Below are 17367 nucleotides of genomic sequence, written 5' to 3'. Positions count from 1 at the left end.
CTCGAGTTCCATCAGAGCAGACGGCTGACAGATGGTGTTGTAGTCTTTACAACTGAGCTTGTCGCCCTCTTATGGGCGCTTTGGTGGTAGGACCAGTTGATGCAATTCTGTGTTCAGCCTCAGCTGCTGCCCTGGTTGGACTAAGGTGGGGAAGATCTAGGGCTAGGCCAGATCTGGTAGGGGAAATCATGATACAGATATAGGCTGGAGAAGCAGGGATGCAAGGTGGGATCCCTATGGGTCCCGGTCAATGACTGTATATATAAGGTTATATAGGTTATATAGGGTCTTTTTATACAGTCTATGGTACCGGCACTTGTAGGGATAGAGGGGAATGAGACAGCAGATAGAATGGCCAAAGCTGCTTTAATGCGGAAATATAATTAGAGAAGGAATTAAACAGTGGGAGGGGGAGGTAAAGGGTAGGCAGTTTTCCCCCATATTACCAAGGGTAAACAGACATAGTGTATAGTTAAATAGGGAAGATTATATCAAGGTGACTAGACGAAGACTGGGGCACGGTGGGCTTGTGAGTGAATTTAAAGAATGTGTTGGAGACTGATCAACATGTGCTTCAGTGCCAATTGTGTTAAAATCTCTGTTTGGGTAGAGCATGAATAAAAGCAAAATTGCGAGAGAAGTCATCCTTCATAGAACAGGCCTGTACTCAAGGATTTGGCCGTCGGGTGATGATAAAGAAGTAGTGTCTATTCCAACCAGACTGAGGCAGCAATGCGCTAAACGCGCCTAGTCTGCCATAAAATCACATAAAGGAGAAGGCGAAGAAGAAGATCATTACAGACAGGCATCACGGCGGGCAGCAACCTTGGGTCCTGGTGGAGTGAATGGAAGCTAATAAACAACAGAACAAACTCCGAGCGTATTAAACACTTTCTCTCTGTCAAATTGGTTTTGAAGCTTTAAAATCCGTTTTAGTAACTCGTCGAACATCCCTAGGTGCAAGATATTCTCCAATAAATAACATCATTATCTTGTTTTGGATAATTTAACCATAAAACAGTTAAATTAGCTAGCCCGCACTTAATGCTAACCTAGCTAAATGTGTTGACCAACGTCCTGTTGCATCTTTCCAGCTGAGGAGATGGATGGTTACCCCGGAGTCTTAGGCGGTGATTCAACAAAACAACAAGAAAGACATTACTACCTTTTATCTGAGCTGCAAACTTTAGTCAAAGATTTACCAAGGTAAAGAAACCTTCGTCACATAGCTCAGCGAACTGGTTATACCTACAAATATCTCAGTCATAGCTGTTTATGCTATTTATGACTGAATCTTTATCTATGTTTGTTTTGGGTTTAGTTCCTTCCAGCAGCGCCTGTCCTACAATACGCTGAGTGACCTGGCGCTAGCACTCATAGATGGGACGGTCTATGAGATTGTGCAGGGGCTCCTGGATATCCAGCATCTGACAGAGAAAAACCTTTACAACCAGAGGCAAAAGCTGCACTCTGAACACCAAGGTTGGTGCTATGCTTAGCAAGCATACGTGAAACGGGAGAAGCAAACTAATGCAGTATGTTACAAGAAGCAAGCACATATCTGTTATATTAATAATTGTTGAAATTAAAAAAAGAAGCTATACCAAATAGCAAAGCTGCTTCTTGAAACAGGCCTTCTGAGTGAGGTTGTAACTGCAATTGTCAGTGTGATACCTAAGTAATTATTTCTTTTGTGTGTAGCACTCAAACAAGATCTTCTACGGAAGCATAAAGAGGCTCTGCAGTCATGCAAGTCTCACAACCTCGCCATTCTAAAATCAAACCAACAAGCAGAGCTCGAGGTAAGGTACTGGATTTGATTACTATACTTGTACATGATTTGGTTGTTTCCTTACCCTTTTTGGTTTCTAATAGTTGTTTTGTTGTCAGGCTCTTGAAATCCGTGTGCGAGAGGAACAAAAAATGATGGATAAGAAGATTGTAGCAGAAATGGATCAGAAAGTGGTAGACCAGCAGAACACCCTGGAGAAGGCGGGAGTCCCTGGGTTTTACATCACCACTAATCCTCAGGTTAATGTCTGCACATACCTGTTCACTGTTGTTTAAATGCACACGGGTTGGGTAGCAAAGAAATGATGCATGTGATTCAGACTATTGTCCAGCAGATGGCGATGAATGTCCCAAATAATTACTCTTCAATCCTTGTGTGTCATTCCAGGAGCTGACAGTGCAGATGAACCTACTTGAATTGATCCTCAAGCTTCAACAGAAAGACTCACAATCTGGAATTGTGTGATGACGAGAAAATTGGGGAATGACAACAGATGACAGATGCTCACACTAGTTATTGTGAGATCCAACACGTGTTGGTCAGGGCTGTTCAGGAAAGGTTGATTACTTGTCGATATGAGTGGAATATTTACTATCTAAACCTGAAGGAGCTGGCTTGTCATTAGGTGTACCAGTAAAATGGTTCCTGTCCTGGAGGAGGGCAGAGGCAGGTTGTGGCGACAATGTTGTAACTCGCATAATTGCCATGGCACACCTTGTGTTCCTACAACACATATCAATATTTAGAGAGTATTGAGAGATCCGGCTCTTCTAGAAATTTAATATTTTTATGTAAGTGTGTTGCGTGAAGACACAGAGATGGCTGAAGCTGGATTTCATGTTGCCTCCTTCCTACTGTGAGATGTGCTCTTAATAAGAGCCGTTTGGTGCCTTTCAGAAGTCGGCACCAGTTTTTAGGGATCTGCTGATTTCAAACTTGTGAAATGGAAACGAGGTGTGAATGTGTCAGTTCCAGTGTTCTGACTCAGTTTTGGAGAAACTTGATTTTTTTATTAATTTATTTGAACAGTATTTAGATACATTTCTTACACCATGTTTTTGCTATTATTTTGTTTTTTTACTATAGCTACTTGATCTGTTCAGTTGCTTTGGTCGTGTTGGTACGGCAGACTTTTGAGCCAATCCCTCAACATTGGAATTGATATTTATAAAACGTCAGTGTTGGTCAATGCTTAATGTTCCATATAAATAAGCGACAACAAACATTTGAATAAATTATATGATATACAGTATGAACACAACCAGTATGGCGGCATTATTGAACAATAGTATGTCCTCATATGAATAGCTCATTAGAAAACAAATGTTTTGAAGTCACACAGAATTTTTGTCTTTGTGAACAATTAAAAAGATTTAAGTTCTGTTAACACTGAAGTAAATGTTAAGTTTTCTGTGTTTTTCACATTATTTCAATGTGAAGCTGCCACTGCTCAACACTCCCTGTAGAGCCAAATAAGACTCCCACCTGTAGCTTGATTGGACTACAAAGACTAAATCTGAACCGGAGAAGAATCTATGGGTAATGTGTGGTTTTATTTTCATAATTTGTGCGGCATCACCATATGAATGTATCTGTTCTTTTACCTGCCATTAAGCTTTGATCATTACCTCAAATGTTTTATATAGCCCCCCTTCTCCTTGTCAAACCAAGGCCTGGATGAATATTGTCATGCATGTGTTTTTCAGTCCTCTTGGACAATTTGTCTTTCCATCCTAGTTGTGCCATTAGAGGTCCAGAAAGCTGTTGCAGAGCCTCTGACAAGGTTCTACAATAAGTCCCATATCAAATCAATCTTCCTTACCATTGTTACTGACCAGTCTTTATGATCACTGATAAAGGCACCATGGTCAGTAATCTCTATTTACAGATTCCCCTGACAGTGTTTTATTAAGGTCCCCTGGTATAGAAACTGAAGGTGATCGAGCCTGTTGCCTTTTGATTGTTGACATGTTCTGTTTGTACTGTAAGTTCTTTTTATGACATGCGTTTGTCATTGTACTTAGGTCCAATTTAAAGATCTGTTAACTTTACTTGGGTACATACAGTATGTGCTACTTATAGACCTACTTCTACCTCACAGCATTTCAGAGGGAAATATTGCACTTTTCACTTTATTGCATTGATTGAACTACTATAGTCACTAGTTTCTTTGAATTTACAACCACAACAAAGAAACAGCTGATTAAATATGATGCCTTATATCCCACTATACACCACATTATACCCATTAGACACCACATACTCAGGTTTTTTCAGTTACAATGCAGTTTACATTGCTCTGGTTGAATTTGTGGACAGCAATGCTGGGATTTACATGGGGTCAGTTAAGTACCATTAAGAATGATATGTAAGCTGGCCCACAAAGGAACCAACAGGAGAGCCCCTTAAGGAAGACACAGTTGTTTGATATTAGTTGTTAGATATTTGGTTGATAATCTTAGGGGGACAATGACTTTAATAGATACTAAATGATACAAATACCGTTGGCTATTCTATGACAAATTTAAAGGCTTGTTATATTTCAATCCTGAAAACCCCCTCCTACTTGGATCCGAATAATCCCAATTTATCCATCTATCCCGATCATAAGAGTTTTGAACAACACATCCATTTATCCACATCAAAGTCAAAAATGTATAACGTGATCCAATTTAATAAGATTTCAATTTTAATTTTTTCTTTTGAACAATGCATGTTAAAGGTTTGATCCAGTCCGATCAGATTATTTCTGAAAAACTAATCCCTATTCTGCAGTAATAAGGGTGGGGTGCAGCGGGGAAGCCCTTTTATCAGGCGTAAAGAGCGTACTGTCTCTTTAAGAAACAGTCCAGGCAGTGCATGTCGGTTTTATTCCTCGGCGCACCTTCTGCTCCATCATCAGACGATGCGCCCCAGCAACTTCTAACACACCGGACCAGATGAGGCACTCTGAACAACAACGGTAAAACGATAATTTTGTTATTATTTTTTTCTACTATGACTTCTGATTTTCTTTCTGAGGTTGCAAAGGAAGCCCCGTAAGCACACCTGCCTCACATAATAAGAGTGCGATGTCGCGCTGCATATCCAGCTCATCCAGGAGAGAGACCTATAATAGCTTACTAACGATCCTCTTATGCGTCCGTTTCCATTTTGTCATAAATGATTAATTTGGCATTCAAACGACGATTAAGTTGGCAGCCTTTTCCATTCTCGGTCTGGTTTGTGGCCATGATTCTGAAGATAAATTAATTGTAAATGTGTCGTGCAGTTTACGGCAGTAGTTTTATTATTTCTAGAGGGATAAAGCGTTACGTAATTATAACGGGGGGAGGCATCCTGTTGTCGCCATATGCCGATCGAGGCCAGGAATAAGGACGTTGCACCGCCCGGACCAGGAAACACCACTGATGAAAAGCCTGGACGGAGCGTTGGCAGTGAAACACATTAAATACAAGCCTACAGCATCTACATCTTGTATCATTACTGTACTCAAAGCTTTTATTTTACACACGAGCGCACCGGATGATGACGTGGACTGGGGCTGTAGTGGGATAAGATTGCACAGTGCCACACATCAAGGTCTCGTTACGAAATATACACAATATAAAGACACTTAAACAGCCGAATGACTACATTTTAAAAAGCTGTTTATAGAATTAATTTGGGATAATTTTGATACGATTTAATGCAACATTTACTGCAAAAATGTCACTACTTTAGCCTGTAGCTTTTAATCAGATAGCAACAATTGGGTCTACTGTATAAGATAATTCAGGACATAAAAAACAGTTAATTATTATTTCCATTACATTGAGTATCATCAAAGCTTTGCAATATGCACTTTTATTTCTTCATGCTAAGCAAATTAAAGATAATTATAGATAAATGTTTGTGTAATTGTTGTGTAAACATTGTTTTTCCTACAAGACATCATCCTATGATTATAGAGGGAAATATTGGAAAACAATTAGGTGTCCATAATGGTTTAGTATTGATTGGTTAGTTGACATGTAGACTACCTATGTGTCTACAGCAAACACCATTCACTCAGGTACACCTTTGTCTTGCAGGTCAGCTTCATAGACAGCTAATGGATCCAGTGTGACCGTGACACCACCCTCCTGCCCAGCTGGCCCGTCATACTCTGTAACTATGGCAGCCTGTCCGAGAGGCTGCACCCCAGCGGTGCGCCTTTGTCAAAAACTGAATCGACTGAAGACTCTTGATGACGACATGATGGCCACGTCGCTGAAACGTTGCCTCTCCACCCTGGACCTGACTCTTTTGGGGGTTGGTGGCATGGTGGGCTCTGGGCTTTACGTCCTGACGGGAACAGTGGCTAAAGACATGGTCGGGCCTGCTGTCATCTTATCCTTCCTTTTCGCAGGGTTCGCTTCACTCCTGGCCGCCTTTTGTTATGCAGAGTTTGGAGCACGCATTCCCAAAACAGGATCTGCCTACATGTTTACCTACGTCTCTGTGGGAGAGATCTGGGCCTTTCTGATTGGTTGGAATGTGATTCTGGAGAACATGATTGGTGGAGCTGCTGTGGCACGTGCATGGAGCGGCTACCTGGACTCCATTTTTAACCACGCCATCCAGAACTTCACGGAGACTCACATTATGCAGTGGAACGTACCCTTCCTCGCCCATTACCCCGACGTCCTCGCAGCAGGGATCCTGATAGTCGCCTCCTTCTTCATTTCTTTTGGAGTTCAAGTGTCCTCTTACCTAAACCACATCTTCTCCACCATCAGCTTGGGTGTCATTGTTTTCATCCTGATCTTTGGCTTCATGCTGGCTGAACCGGTCAACTGGAGCCAGAAAGAAGGAGGTTTCGCACCTTTTGGTTTGTCAGGAATACTGGCAGGCTCGGCTACATGCTTCTACGCCTTTGTGGGCTTTGATGTGATCGCGTCCTCAAGTGAGGAGGCGAAAAACCCACAGAAAGCTGTTCCCATGGCCACCGCGATTTCACTCGGACTGGCAGCGACAGCCTACATCCTGGTGTCCACGGTGCTCACGCTGATGGTACCCTGGCACACATTGGACCCCAACTCAGCTCTGGCAGATGCTTTCTTCAGACGTGGTTACAGCTGGGCAGGGATTATTGTGGCAGTTGGATCCATCTGTGGTGAGTGTCAACCTTATATTAAGGCAGATGGGTGTTCAGCAATGAGTCTGGTTCTGCTCGAGGTTTCTGCCTGTTTATATGAAGTTTGTCCCTGCCTGTGTTGCCAAGTGGTGTTCATGGTGGATTAATGTTGGGTCGCTTTGAAAAAAATAACGGTGATTTTGTTGTGTGTGTCTCTCTTCCCTTTTCTAGCCATGAACACAGTGCTGCTCTGCAATCTCTTCTCCCTCCCTCGCATCGTGTACGCCATGGCTGAAGACGGGTTGTTCTTCACCATTTTTTCACGTGTCAACCCCATCACCAAAGTCCCTGTCATTGCTATCTTAGTATTTGGGTTCCTCATGGCCACCATGGCTCTCATCTTTGACCTGGAGGCCTTGGTCCAGTTCCTGTCCATTGGCACCCTCCTGGCGTACACCTTTGTGGCAGCGAGCGTCATCGTGCTGCGCTTCCAGCCTGACAAAACCAGCAGCAAGGGAACAGCTTCAACGTCTCCCAACCCTAATGCCGGGCCGTCCCCTGCACCGTCGGAGTCTCAGACCATAGCTGACGACAGCGGGGAGCTAAAGCAGTACGAGTCCTTCTCTGACAAACTCCAGCTGGTGGAGAGGCAGAACACCGGAGAGCAGCGTGGACCGGGACAGCTGAAGGCGTTCTGGGACCCGTACCTGGGCAAGCTGCTGGGGGACTGTGAGCCGGGCGAGGTGGTGGCCTTCTGCGTGCTGACTCTGATCGTCAGCTCCGTCTCGTTCTGTGCTGTGCTGGAGTTTGGACAAAAACAGCTGCAGCTGCCGCTCTGGAGTTTCACAATGCTGCTGGTGATTTTTAGCTTAGCTTATGTTGTTAGCATGGTGCTCATATGGATCCACGAACCACAGAGTGACAGCAAAACATTCCAGGTGAGCACCTTTATGCTTTTTACAACTATTGCATGTAGTTTGTGAAGAATGAAATGCTATTTAAATTGATACTTTTACTTAAAGCCACATATTAGTTTCATGAAAACACCTAAACTGTGACTGGTGTATGACTGAAGTTTTGCTCTTGTACAGGTACCTTTGGTTCCATTGACTCCAGGTGCCAGTATCCTCATCAATGTGTTCCTCATGATGAAGCTCAGCCCTCTGACCTGGGTTAGATTCACAGTCTGGATCGCTGTAGGTGAGAACAAACCAGAATTTGGAGGCTGAAAAAAGAAAACCCTGCAAAACAGTAATACTTTTTTCAAAGCCGAACCTGAACGAACAGATTTACTGTGAGCTCTTATGTTGCTTAGTTCATTTTATTTATTAAAGACTCCACAGCACACATGCTTTTAGATGTATTTAATCTCAAAGAGTGTGACATCATCACATTACACAAACATTTTCTGTTCCCTTACGAAAACGAGAAAGTCTTTCTATTTATCGGCAACCCTCTGAGGATGTAGGCAAGTAAATGCCATGTCAGTCAGTAAGGAAGGATTATTAGGGAAACATGATTAGCTTCGTTAGCTTAGGGCGTATCTTGACCGGTAAACCATTTAAACATGACTGTCAGGCTGCAACAAGTTAAGAAGATGCACACACACAGAGTATTACACTTGACAGGGCCTTAGGCAGCGCGCTCTCTCTCACAGAAAACCTTTCCCGAGAAAAAGTATTGGACCTTACCCTCCATAAAAAGTTCAAGTTAAATCCAAGCAATTACTACAGTATAACAACAGAGAGCTGTAGAGATGTAAAAAAAGTGCTGTATTTCATTGACTCTAGCAAATGAAAAGCATTCGACATATTGAAGCTTTCTGAAATACTGCATTGCTATAGGGAAGGCAGTATTGGCCTGACAGTTCATTGTTTAATGGGGCACCATTTTGCTGCAGAACTGTACAACAACAACAACAAAAACAATTTAATTTATAGCCAGGAACAGTTGTGTTAACTGCTAATTATCAAATGTTAATATGCTAGCAGGGTAACTATGGCTGTGAACATAATAACATGATATCCACTTAGCTTTAGCATGCTCAGGTTTCATTTGGCACCATGGACAATATAAAAAGAACAGAGATTAGAAATTAAAGCACATAGATTATTTATCTTTTATTTCCTGAGATTACCTGATAAATAATTAGATTATTGGATATATAAGACAAGCACAAACCTATTGAATGAAATTCTTCACACACAGGGTAGAATATATTGGCAGGAGCAGACATCGGTTGTTGTTATGTTATCCCGGGATGTGCTTCATCTCTCTGAGGCCTCTGTAATGGACAATATAAAAAGATGGTTGACATGACAGCTCCCTAAAAGTGAAGCCATATCATCTCTATCGCCCCCTGCTGACTGGCTGCAGTATAGGTCATAAAGCCCGCCTCCTCCATGTCAAACTATAAAATCAAAATACAGGCCAAATAAAATTTTCTCAAACATGGTTTCTGTCATTATAGTTAGTTCTTATCATGCTGATTTATGTCCAAGTGTTCATTTTTCTGACAAGTTTACTTTTAATTAGTTATCTGATAATGTAAAAAGGATGATTGACAGCTCTGTTGACAAATACGGCTCCTGCAGCCGATCTGTTCCGGATTAGCAGAGTGGAGGAGGATTGGCGAGAGAAGATGTAACTAAAACAATCACTACAGTCATTGAAGTTTCCGTATCTGTGAACGTCTGCTTCAGACCAACACAAGAAGCTGTTCTGCTGTTACATACGCCGACGTGCGGGATCTTTGCTGGTTAAGATGGCAGTGCCCGCCTCAGAGGTATTTTGGCTTCAAATAAGAACAATGAGAGTCGATGGAGACGCGTTGTCCATCACAAGCACTGTTTGGGATCACTGTCGTCCCTTAGTATTGTTGTCAACATGCCAAAAGATAAGTTCATTGTCCAGAGAAGTACCTAAAAAATGTACTATTAAAATAGTCTGTTTAGGGGTTTTATAACACAAATAGGCTGATGTTTATTTTGCCAATGGACAATAAAATGTTGAGCTATCAACATTTCACACAAACCAGATATTTGTACCCCACATTGAGGTACTTTTCTCACTTCTCACCTGTGTCCAGTGTACCCTGATTTCACATTTGAGTCCTTACAGTTTCAGGTGTTTCCTTCTGTCCCTTTCCCAGGTCTCATTGTGTATTTTGGCTACGGGATCTGGCACAGTAAGGAGGGCATGCGGGAGTTGCAGCCCAAAGACATGGCCGCCCGGTATGTGGTGCTGCCCAGCGGCAGCCTGGTAGAGACAGTGCAGTCGGTCCAGCCCGACGGACAGGTGGACTCCTCGGCCCACCACACCACGCCCCCCTCTGCCCCCCCTGCTGAGGAGTACGCAGGGAACAGATGATGTGTGACCAAACATAGTCATTACTACTGCCTGTAATCATCTGTTATCTCACAATCATACGCTGCCCGTTACTCTCTGTTTCTCACTCCCTTTACTCTGTGACCGGCCTGCCACAGTCTGTACTCATTTCTCTGCAGATGTTAGCACACCACAGGATGGGCTGCACGCTCTCTGTCTCGTTGTGAAGCATATTTGTATATCTTGTAATACTCGAATGTACAGTAGAGAGCTTTATTACTGTCCTGTAAACTCCCAGCATCAAAGTTGTGTTAACATCCTTTAAGACCAGCTCTTTTTCTCTGCAACACTGCAAGCTTGTCAGAGCCCATGTGGTTAGAGGTTATATTCGGTGCTTTCTTTGGGAAGTTTTTTTAAATATTCACACAGATCTGGAGCTGGAAAACCAACATTCATTACGACAAAGAAAAAGACAACCCAGTGCATCGTTTGACCACAGTCAGCATGTGTTTTTAGAGACTTTTGTGAGTTTACATTTTTGCCTTTTTCTCATATTTTTCTTCCTAGTATTAACAGTTTCTGTCAAATTATTTAAACCCATCTTCTAAGATGTTTATTTATTTTTCTATTAATACTATTTTGCTTTTGTACAGATCTCATTAGCATCTTTTCTCTTGCTACCACTGTTGTTTTTGTGTGTCATGGTGTCTGAGTTTTATATTTTATCCTCTATTAGTCTCCGTCAATAATTTGTGTTCACTTTCTTTTAAGTGGCTGAGCATCACTGCAGCGCTTCACTTAATCTTCTTAATCTCATCGCATGACCCCTTTCTTTTCTGAGTCACTGATTTTGCAGTATTTTCTCACGCCTGTTAAGTCCTGCGCTTTTACCCCTGTTGGTATGAGATTAGAAATTAAAGCACATAGATTATTTATCTTTTATTTCCTGAGATTACCTGACAAATAATTAGATTATTGGATATATTAGACAAGCACAGACCTATTGAATGAAATTCTTCACACACAGGGTAGAATATATTGGCAGGCTTGCAGACATCGGTTGTTGTTATGTTATCCCGGGATGTGCTTCATCTCTCTGAGGCCTCTGTAATCCCAGCAGATTTGCAGCAGACCCTGCCGCCAGTCTGCGGCCTGACCTAGATTAGAGAACAGCACACATGAGACCATTCCTACACTCATAAACAACAGCTTCAATAATCTGACAAGATGCTTTATTTTTATCACAAAGGTAAATGTACTTGAAAAGATCCCAATGAATTCTTTGTTTTTATTCATCTGAGTTTGTGTTTGCATGTTACATAAGAAACCAATGGCCTTAAACGTGTTGTTATAGATGCAGACTGAATTCCAAAGTTAAAGTTATCCTAGTTATTTATTTATCTGTCTGTTCGATGCAAACTCTTACACAGGACTTCATGCTTTCTATATATTGAACCAAAACACAGACGTGGAAGAGAACACATAGTAGGAGGCATTTTAACATATTTTAAAAGGAGTCAAGTCAAAAGAGGATTTTCTACAACTTTGCACACTGAAAACTACGTCTGGTAAATTTGTGTCACAGTTATGCTTTTGATGTCAGGGCAGGTGAACGATATGGATACTGTGGTGCTTTTTTTAAGCTGATTGTTTGCTCACCTCTCTCTTCTGTCTCGACGTGCCAGGAAGCACACTTTTCTTACTTCTGAATATTACTCTACTCTGTACTTGCACATTAAGTTATCAAATCATTCTGTTATATTGTACGTCTGTATAAAATGCAAAAGATGTGTTACATATAAAATAAATGTTTTGAAGCAGCATTTACAAAAATCTCAAATGTGGTGTTATCTGTACCCGTTACACCGATCACATCCTGCAAAATTCTGGTTACATTAGTCATGAAAATAGTTTGTGAACTGTTTCAGGACGTCTCATCCTTAACGTAGATTTAATTTGGAGAGTTGAAAAGGCGCTAGTCTGTGTTTAGTGAAGATGGTAGCGTAGCCACTACAATTAAGCCAGCTTTGGTTTTCTATTTATCCATCCATCCATTATCTATACCGCTTATCCTGTTCAGGGTCGCAGGGAGCTGGAGCCTATCCCAGCTGTCATTGGGCGAAGGTACTGGTTGCCAGTCAATCACAGGGCTGACACATAGAGACAGACAACATTTTGCACTCACACCCACACCTATGGGCAATTTAGAGACACCAATTAACCTTACAAGCATGTCTTTTGACTGTGGGAGGAAGCCGGAGACCAGGCCCAGAAAGGGCCCACCTTGCCCAAACCGGGCAAGCTGTGAGGCAACAGCGCTAACCACTGCACCACCGTGTTATTATTTATAATAACTATAACTATAACTATAATCATAATACATTTTATTTATATAGCGCTTTAAAAGGTACTCAAAGGCACCTTACATGAAATAAAGAACAGAAGCAACAATAGCAAAGACATTAAGAACATATCCAATGAAAAAAAACAAAGTACAGGACTAACAGTTAAATAAAATATGTATATAAAGGTAAGAGAAAGTTAAGAAGAAATAATAAGAGATCATTGATTAAAAGCAGATTTAAATAGGTGGGTTTTGAGTGCGGTTTTAAAGGACGGGAGTGAGGGAGAGTTTCTGAGGTGTTGGGGAGAGTGAGGTGTTAGGTTGCATTCACACACTTATCCTATTTATATTCCCTTTGATTGAACAGATTTTATACCTGTTTTTAAAACTGTAATAGATTCATTGTGACTGCGTAGTGTCACAGTCACTCCTCCGTGACATCTGTGTGCCTAAGTGTGCTTTTTTGTTTACAGAGATCGTAGTGTGAGTGAGGAGTGCTTGGTGTTTTTTTGGTTTTCCCTTCCCACTTGCCCTCTGTCTCTTTCACCCTCAGCACACCTGCTTTGGATCTCCTATCAGCACACCTGCCAGCCATCAAGCAATCACCACCTCCTAAAAGCACCCCGCACCGACAGGCAGTCCCTGCCGAATCATTGCGCAATACACATTTGTTTGCTTAGCTGCAGCTTTACCTGCAGCCTTACCTACACCTGTACTCCCTGTCTCCAGGACCCCCATCTTGCCAGCCTGCTCAGCCAACCACCTCCCGGATCAATCCATCTCGCCCAGGACCCCCACCAGCTACACCTTCATTATCCCCTGCAGGTGTTTCTAAATAAAACACCTTTTTGAAACCTCACCTGTGGTCAGTCTGCATCTGGGTTCAGCCTTAACTCGTCTATAGTCACTCATTTGCATTGATAGTATACAATATATATAACCCATATGAAACTTTCCTCAATGGGTTACAAAGACAATGCCATTAGAAATGACATGACATGCTCTTGACTGAACACATTACTTACATTAATTTCTTGCAACCAACATTAAGAAATATTTTAGTGTATAAACTTTTCATTTCGTCCAGGTAGGTTACAAAGATTTAAAGTTCTTTTTAATGGCACAGTACAATACTTTCACTCACTTTATCACACAACTTTAGAATAAAGAATTGACATGACTCATCTCATATTCAAAATCTGTTATTGTAAAATCAAGGCCGTATATTAATTTCTCTTGACTAACATTACTAAGAACTACCATTAAGCCCAGTGCAGATTTTAATCTTCACTGGCATCTGTGGCACTGGCTGAAAACGAGCTAACTTGATGAGACCACTGCATAGTTAACCCAATTTGGAGATTAACCCTCAGGTCAGGAGATGAAGTGACAGATCAGGTGTTCATTCAGGTCGTGTTGGTGAGAGATCAGGGTGTAATTGTCGAGTAATATCAATCAAGTGTTTGCAGAATGTTACTAGTTGAAGAACACAGATGAAACAAATGTGTTTGACTTAAACAGCTCTGATACAACAGAAGTCTCGTCCCCTCCTTATTGACTCAGATTACACAACCCAGCTCTTAGCATCTCAAATTACCTCTTAAAAACAACCCCATGATGTGTGTCAGATGACAAATGCCAAAACCCCCAATGATCTACAGCATGTGTGGTCCACATCTTGGTTGCACTATAGAGGATCCACGGACAGATTTTCCTGCAGGGTGTGAAACAAAAGGTCTCTAGTGATTCAGCAGAGCACGAATCCTGCTGCAAGCACTTGAGCTCCATGGAAACTCCCACTCCCCTCCCCTGTCAGATCGCACTTCGGCATCAACAAATCGGCATCTGTGTCATTGTTTGTGTGACATTCAAGGCTGTGAATGCCGCCCATTTACTCTGAACCAGGTGACTCATCTGCTGCAAAGGCTACCCATTCAGAAACATACAGGTATCTTATATCTGGAAACCTAATATGTCTTAAACATCAACGCCCTATTTCAATAGCTATAAAATAACAGTCTATATTTGTGCAGTAAGTTTATTTAATCAACTACACATCATGAAAGATGCAGTGCTAACATGGCTAATAGGCTACTAGCATAAGTGTACAAAATGTAAACATATAATTAGATTAACATTAGTCTTAGTCTGGTCTCCTTAGTCTCCTTTTCTGAGCAGCATTATTATGTAACTGTCTTTGTTTCAGTGCATTCACGGCTTCATTTTCTCCTCTGATTCGCGCTCCTGGAGTGAGCGAGGAGAAAGCTGCTGCGTGTTTTTGTGTGGCTTCTCGCAGCAGCAGTGGAGCCCGCGTTGAGGTGGAGGGTTTGAAGGTGGAGTTGCAGGGACGAGGGGGAGGCAGCAGCAGACGACAGATCCCTTGATGGAGCCGAGTCCAGACCACTTTCCCCGCATCTCCCCTCCCTCCCTCTGTTAGTGCATCCCAGCTGTGCTGCACTGTTGCTCTGTCTGTGGTACAAAAGAAAAATAAGGCATACTTGAAACAATGTGTGGTGATTAATTTTCTTATAGACTTATTTTAAAATTTAACTCACATTAAACTCATGTGCATTTCATGATTTTGATGATTTTCTGCTGGTGTCCATGCATGCCGGGGTGAGGCCTCCTGTTATTAAAAACAAACGTTTGAATACAGTTTCATTTAATCACAATAACAACCACAAAACAAACATGTAGCAGCTGAATTTACAAGTTTATTTTTACATTTTTCAACATTAGAAATATCCATGTCTTACCTTTGTGCCATTATTTTGCACCCTTTCGCTCAGTTTCATCAAGCTGGTGTGCAGGGTCGTGTTTTCCTTCTCCAGAACTTTTAAACGAATGTTATTTGCCTGTAATTGTTGCTCCATATCCAAAAGCACGTTTCCTGTACCTTAAAAACATGAAATGAACAACATTTACAGACATAATACACAACTATAGCACTCAAAAAGTAAAGAAAACAAACGCTTTATCCTTCCAAGTGATGCGTTTTGTTCTGTGTTTACTCTCTTGAAACTATAGCTGGTGCTCTATAGAGGAGTGCAAACATCACAGAGCCATACATTCAAGTTATTTCAGTTAGTGGTAGATCCAAGACAAACATATCTTATAGAAAAATATGAAATAATCTCCTACTCTGGGGTTGGCTCTGAGCCAGAGGGCTGAGCTCAGGGAAAGCCACCAACAGTCTCTCTCTCTCCTTTAAAGCTTGTACAAATTCCTCCAGCTCAGTCACACTCTTCTTCAGCTCGCCTACGTATCTTTCCAGTGTCTTCTTCTCATTCTGGAGCTCTAAACACAGGGTCTGTTCAGAAAAAAGCATCACAGCACGAGTTTAAAAGTGTTTATTATAGTATGCTAGATATTAAGATAGGGGTATATTGGTGTCAATACCTGCTGTTGAGCGAGCTGAGCCTGCACCTGTTCCATCTCCTCTGACATCTGTTGGAGCTGGTTGTGTAGGCCGATCTGTCTCTCCTCACTCTCTCCCAACTGCCTCTGTAGCTCCTCACACTCTTCGTCCAGAGCGTCAACTCTCTTTAGCAAGGATGTTTGCTTCACTTGCATTGACTGCAACACAACAACAAGAGCACCTGACTGAATCTGTCTGAACAACTGTTTCCTGACCGATTCAAAGGGGACACTGAAAACAACAAATGATCCAGTGTTTGTCATGACACTGACCTCTTGCTGACGACACGCACTCTGGTACTTGACGTTGTCTTTGTCGAGATGAAGTTGAGTCTCAGATATTTGCCTCTCTAACTGCTGGACCTTTTGCTGAAGTTTACAGCAGGCCTCTTCCTTTATGTGCAAGGTCCTCACTTGCTCCTGCAGCGCAATCTTTTCACACTCTACCACAAAATTAAAACATCTATCATGCAGGATATCCTATTACTTTAAGTGTGTAACTAAGACAAGTGCATTTTATTCTATTCTTCAAAATGTAAGTATCATAAGAAGAGTGGCATGTCCTTACCAAGTTCTTGCAGTGTCTCTTGCTGTTCTGCTACTTCCTCTTTCAGTCTGGAATTAGTCTCCTCCAAGCAAAGAGTTTCTGTTACAATAATATTAAACATAATAGTAAATGTGATCTCAATAAGTGTCAGACATATTTATTTGTTAATTTTCTGCACCTCTCTTGAGTTGTTGTTGCTCCTCTTGTAGCCTTTGCTCTGTTTCTTTCATAGATCTCTGTGCTTTCCGCAGTGAAAACTCCAGCTGGACTATATTTGCTTGGTGTTTTTCAATTTCTTGCATGAACTCTTTTTTATTTTTTTCCAACTGAGACCTGAATCTGTCCCGCTCTGTTTCTGCTTTGGACAGTCTATCAGTAAGAGGCTGCACTGTACCCCTCACATCCTGGAGATGTTTCGCCAGCCGGCGCATGTCCCTGAGCTGCTCATTGGCCCACTGAGCGACGTCTGCTGCTGTCATCTGCCCCGGCTCCAGGGTGTCCTCCACGGCTGCCAAGAGAGGCTGCAGAGACGAAGGCAGGCCCTCACTCTGAAACATTTCTACAAATGCATGTCCTGCTCGTCTCAAATTGGATTGCACTTGATGACATGCATCGCAGGGAACGAGGGACGATTCAACTGTCTGGCAGCTTACATTTTGGCTGTCGGCTTTAGGATAAAGTGGGGTGTTGTGGGTCGGACTGGAGGATACATGGTTAAAGGAGCTTGGTGAAGACCCAGCGGAAAGGCAATGTCTGCAAAAGTCACTCTTTGAGCTTGTTTGGTGGGAAACAGAAGATAGTGTCTCTTTCTCATCACGGTCGAATGTCGTTGCATTTGTCTG

General features: G+C 42.0%; 3 protein-coding genes across 3 annotated transcripts; 2 read left to right on the top strand and 1 right to left on the bottom strand.

Moving 5' to 3' along the window:
• The first annotated feature begins 854 nt into the window (after positions 1 to 854).
• Positions 855 to 2437, top strand: dgcr6 (DiGeorge syndrome critical region gene 6). The gene is made up of 5 exons (XM_069683676.1): positions 855 to 1206; positions 1322 to 1482; positions 1702 to 1802; positions 1891 to 2031; positions 2180 to 2437. Exons 1-5 carry the CDS (start codon positions 1103 to 1105, stop codon positions 2255 to 2257), a joined length of 585 nt encoding a protein of 194 aa, XP_069539777.1. The 5' UTR covers positions 855 to 1102; the 3' UTR covers positions 2258 to 2437.
• Positions 2438 to 4714: 2277 nt separating this feature from the next.
• slc7a4 (solute carrier family 7 member 4) lies at positions 4715 to 12033 on the top strand. The gene is made up of 5 exons (XM_069683645.1): positions 4715 to 4754; positions 5866 to 6929; positions 7122 to 7828; positions 7982 to 8090; positions 10042 to 12033. Exons 2-5 carry the CDS (start codon positions 5948 to 5950, stop codon positions 10257 to 10259), a joined length of 2016 nt encoding a protein of 671 aa, XP_069539746.1. The 5' UTR covers positions 4715 to 4754; positions 5866 to 5947; the 3' UTR covers positions 10260 to 12033.
• Positions 11289 to 17082, bottom strand: LOC138610019 (coiled-coil domain-containing protein 157-like). Its single transcript, XM_069682720.1, has 5 exons — positions 16920 to 17082; positions 16252 to 16421; positions 15961 to 16137; positions 15703 to 15871; positions 11289 to 11374 (listed from the first exon to the last, which is right to left on the bottom strand). The coding sequence occupies exons 1-5, from the start codon at positions 17080 to 17082 to the stop codon at positions 11289 to 11291; spliced, it is 765 nt and encodes a 254-aa protein (XP_069538821.1).
• Between the last annotated feature and the right edge of the window lie 285 nt (positions 17083 to 17367).

Source organism: Semicossyphus pulcher, unplaced genomic scaffold (assembly GCF_022749685.1).
Source record: "Semicossyphus pulcher isolate SPU_LCO1_2020_fin unplaced genomic scaffold, fSemPul1.0.p SCAF_6, whole genome shotgun sequence".
In the NCBI taxonomy this organism is placed as follows: Eukaryota; Metazoa; Chordata; class Actinopteri; order Labriformes; family Labridae; genus Semicossyphus; species Semicossyphus pulcher.
The sequence above is the reverse complement of the archived record's forward strand: the minus strand, read 5'-3'. Positions and strand labels throughout refer to the sequence as shown.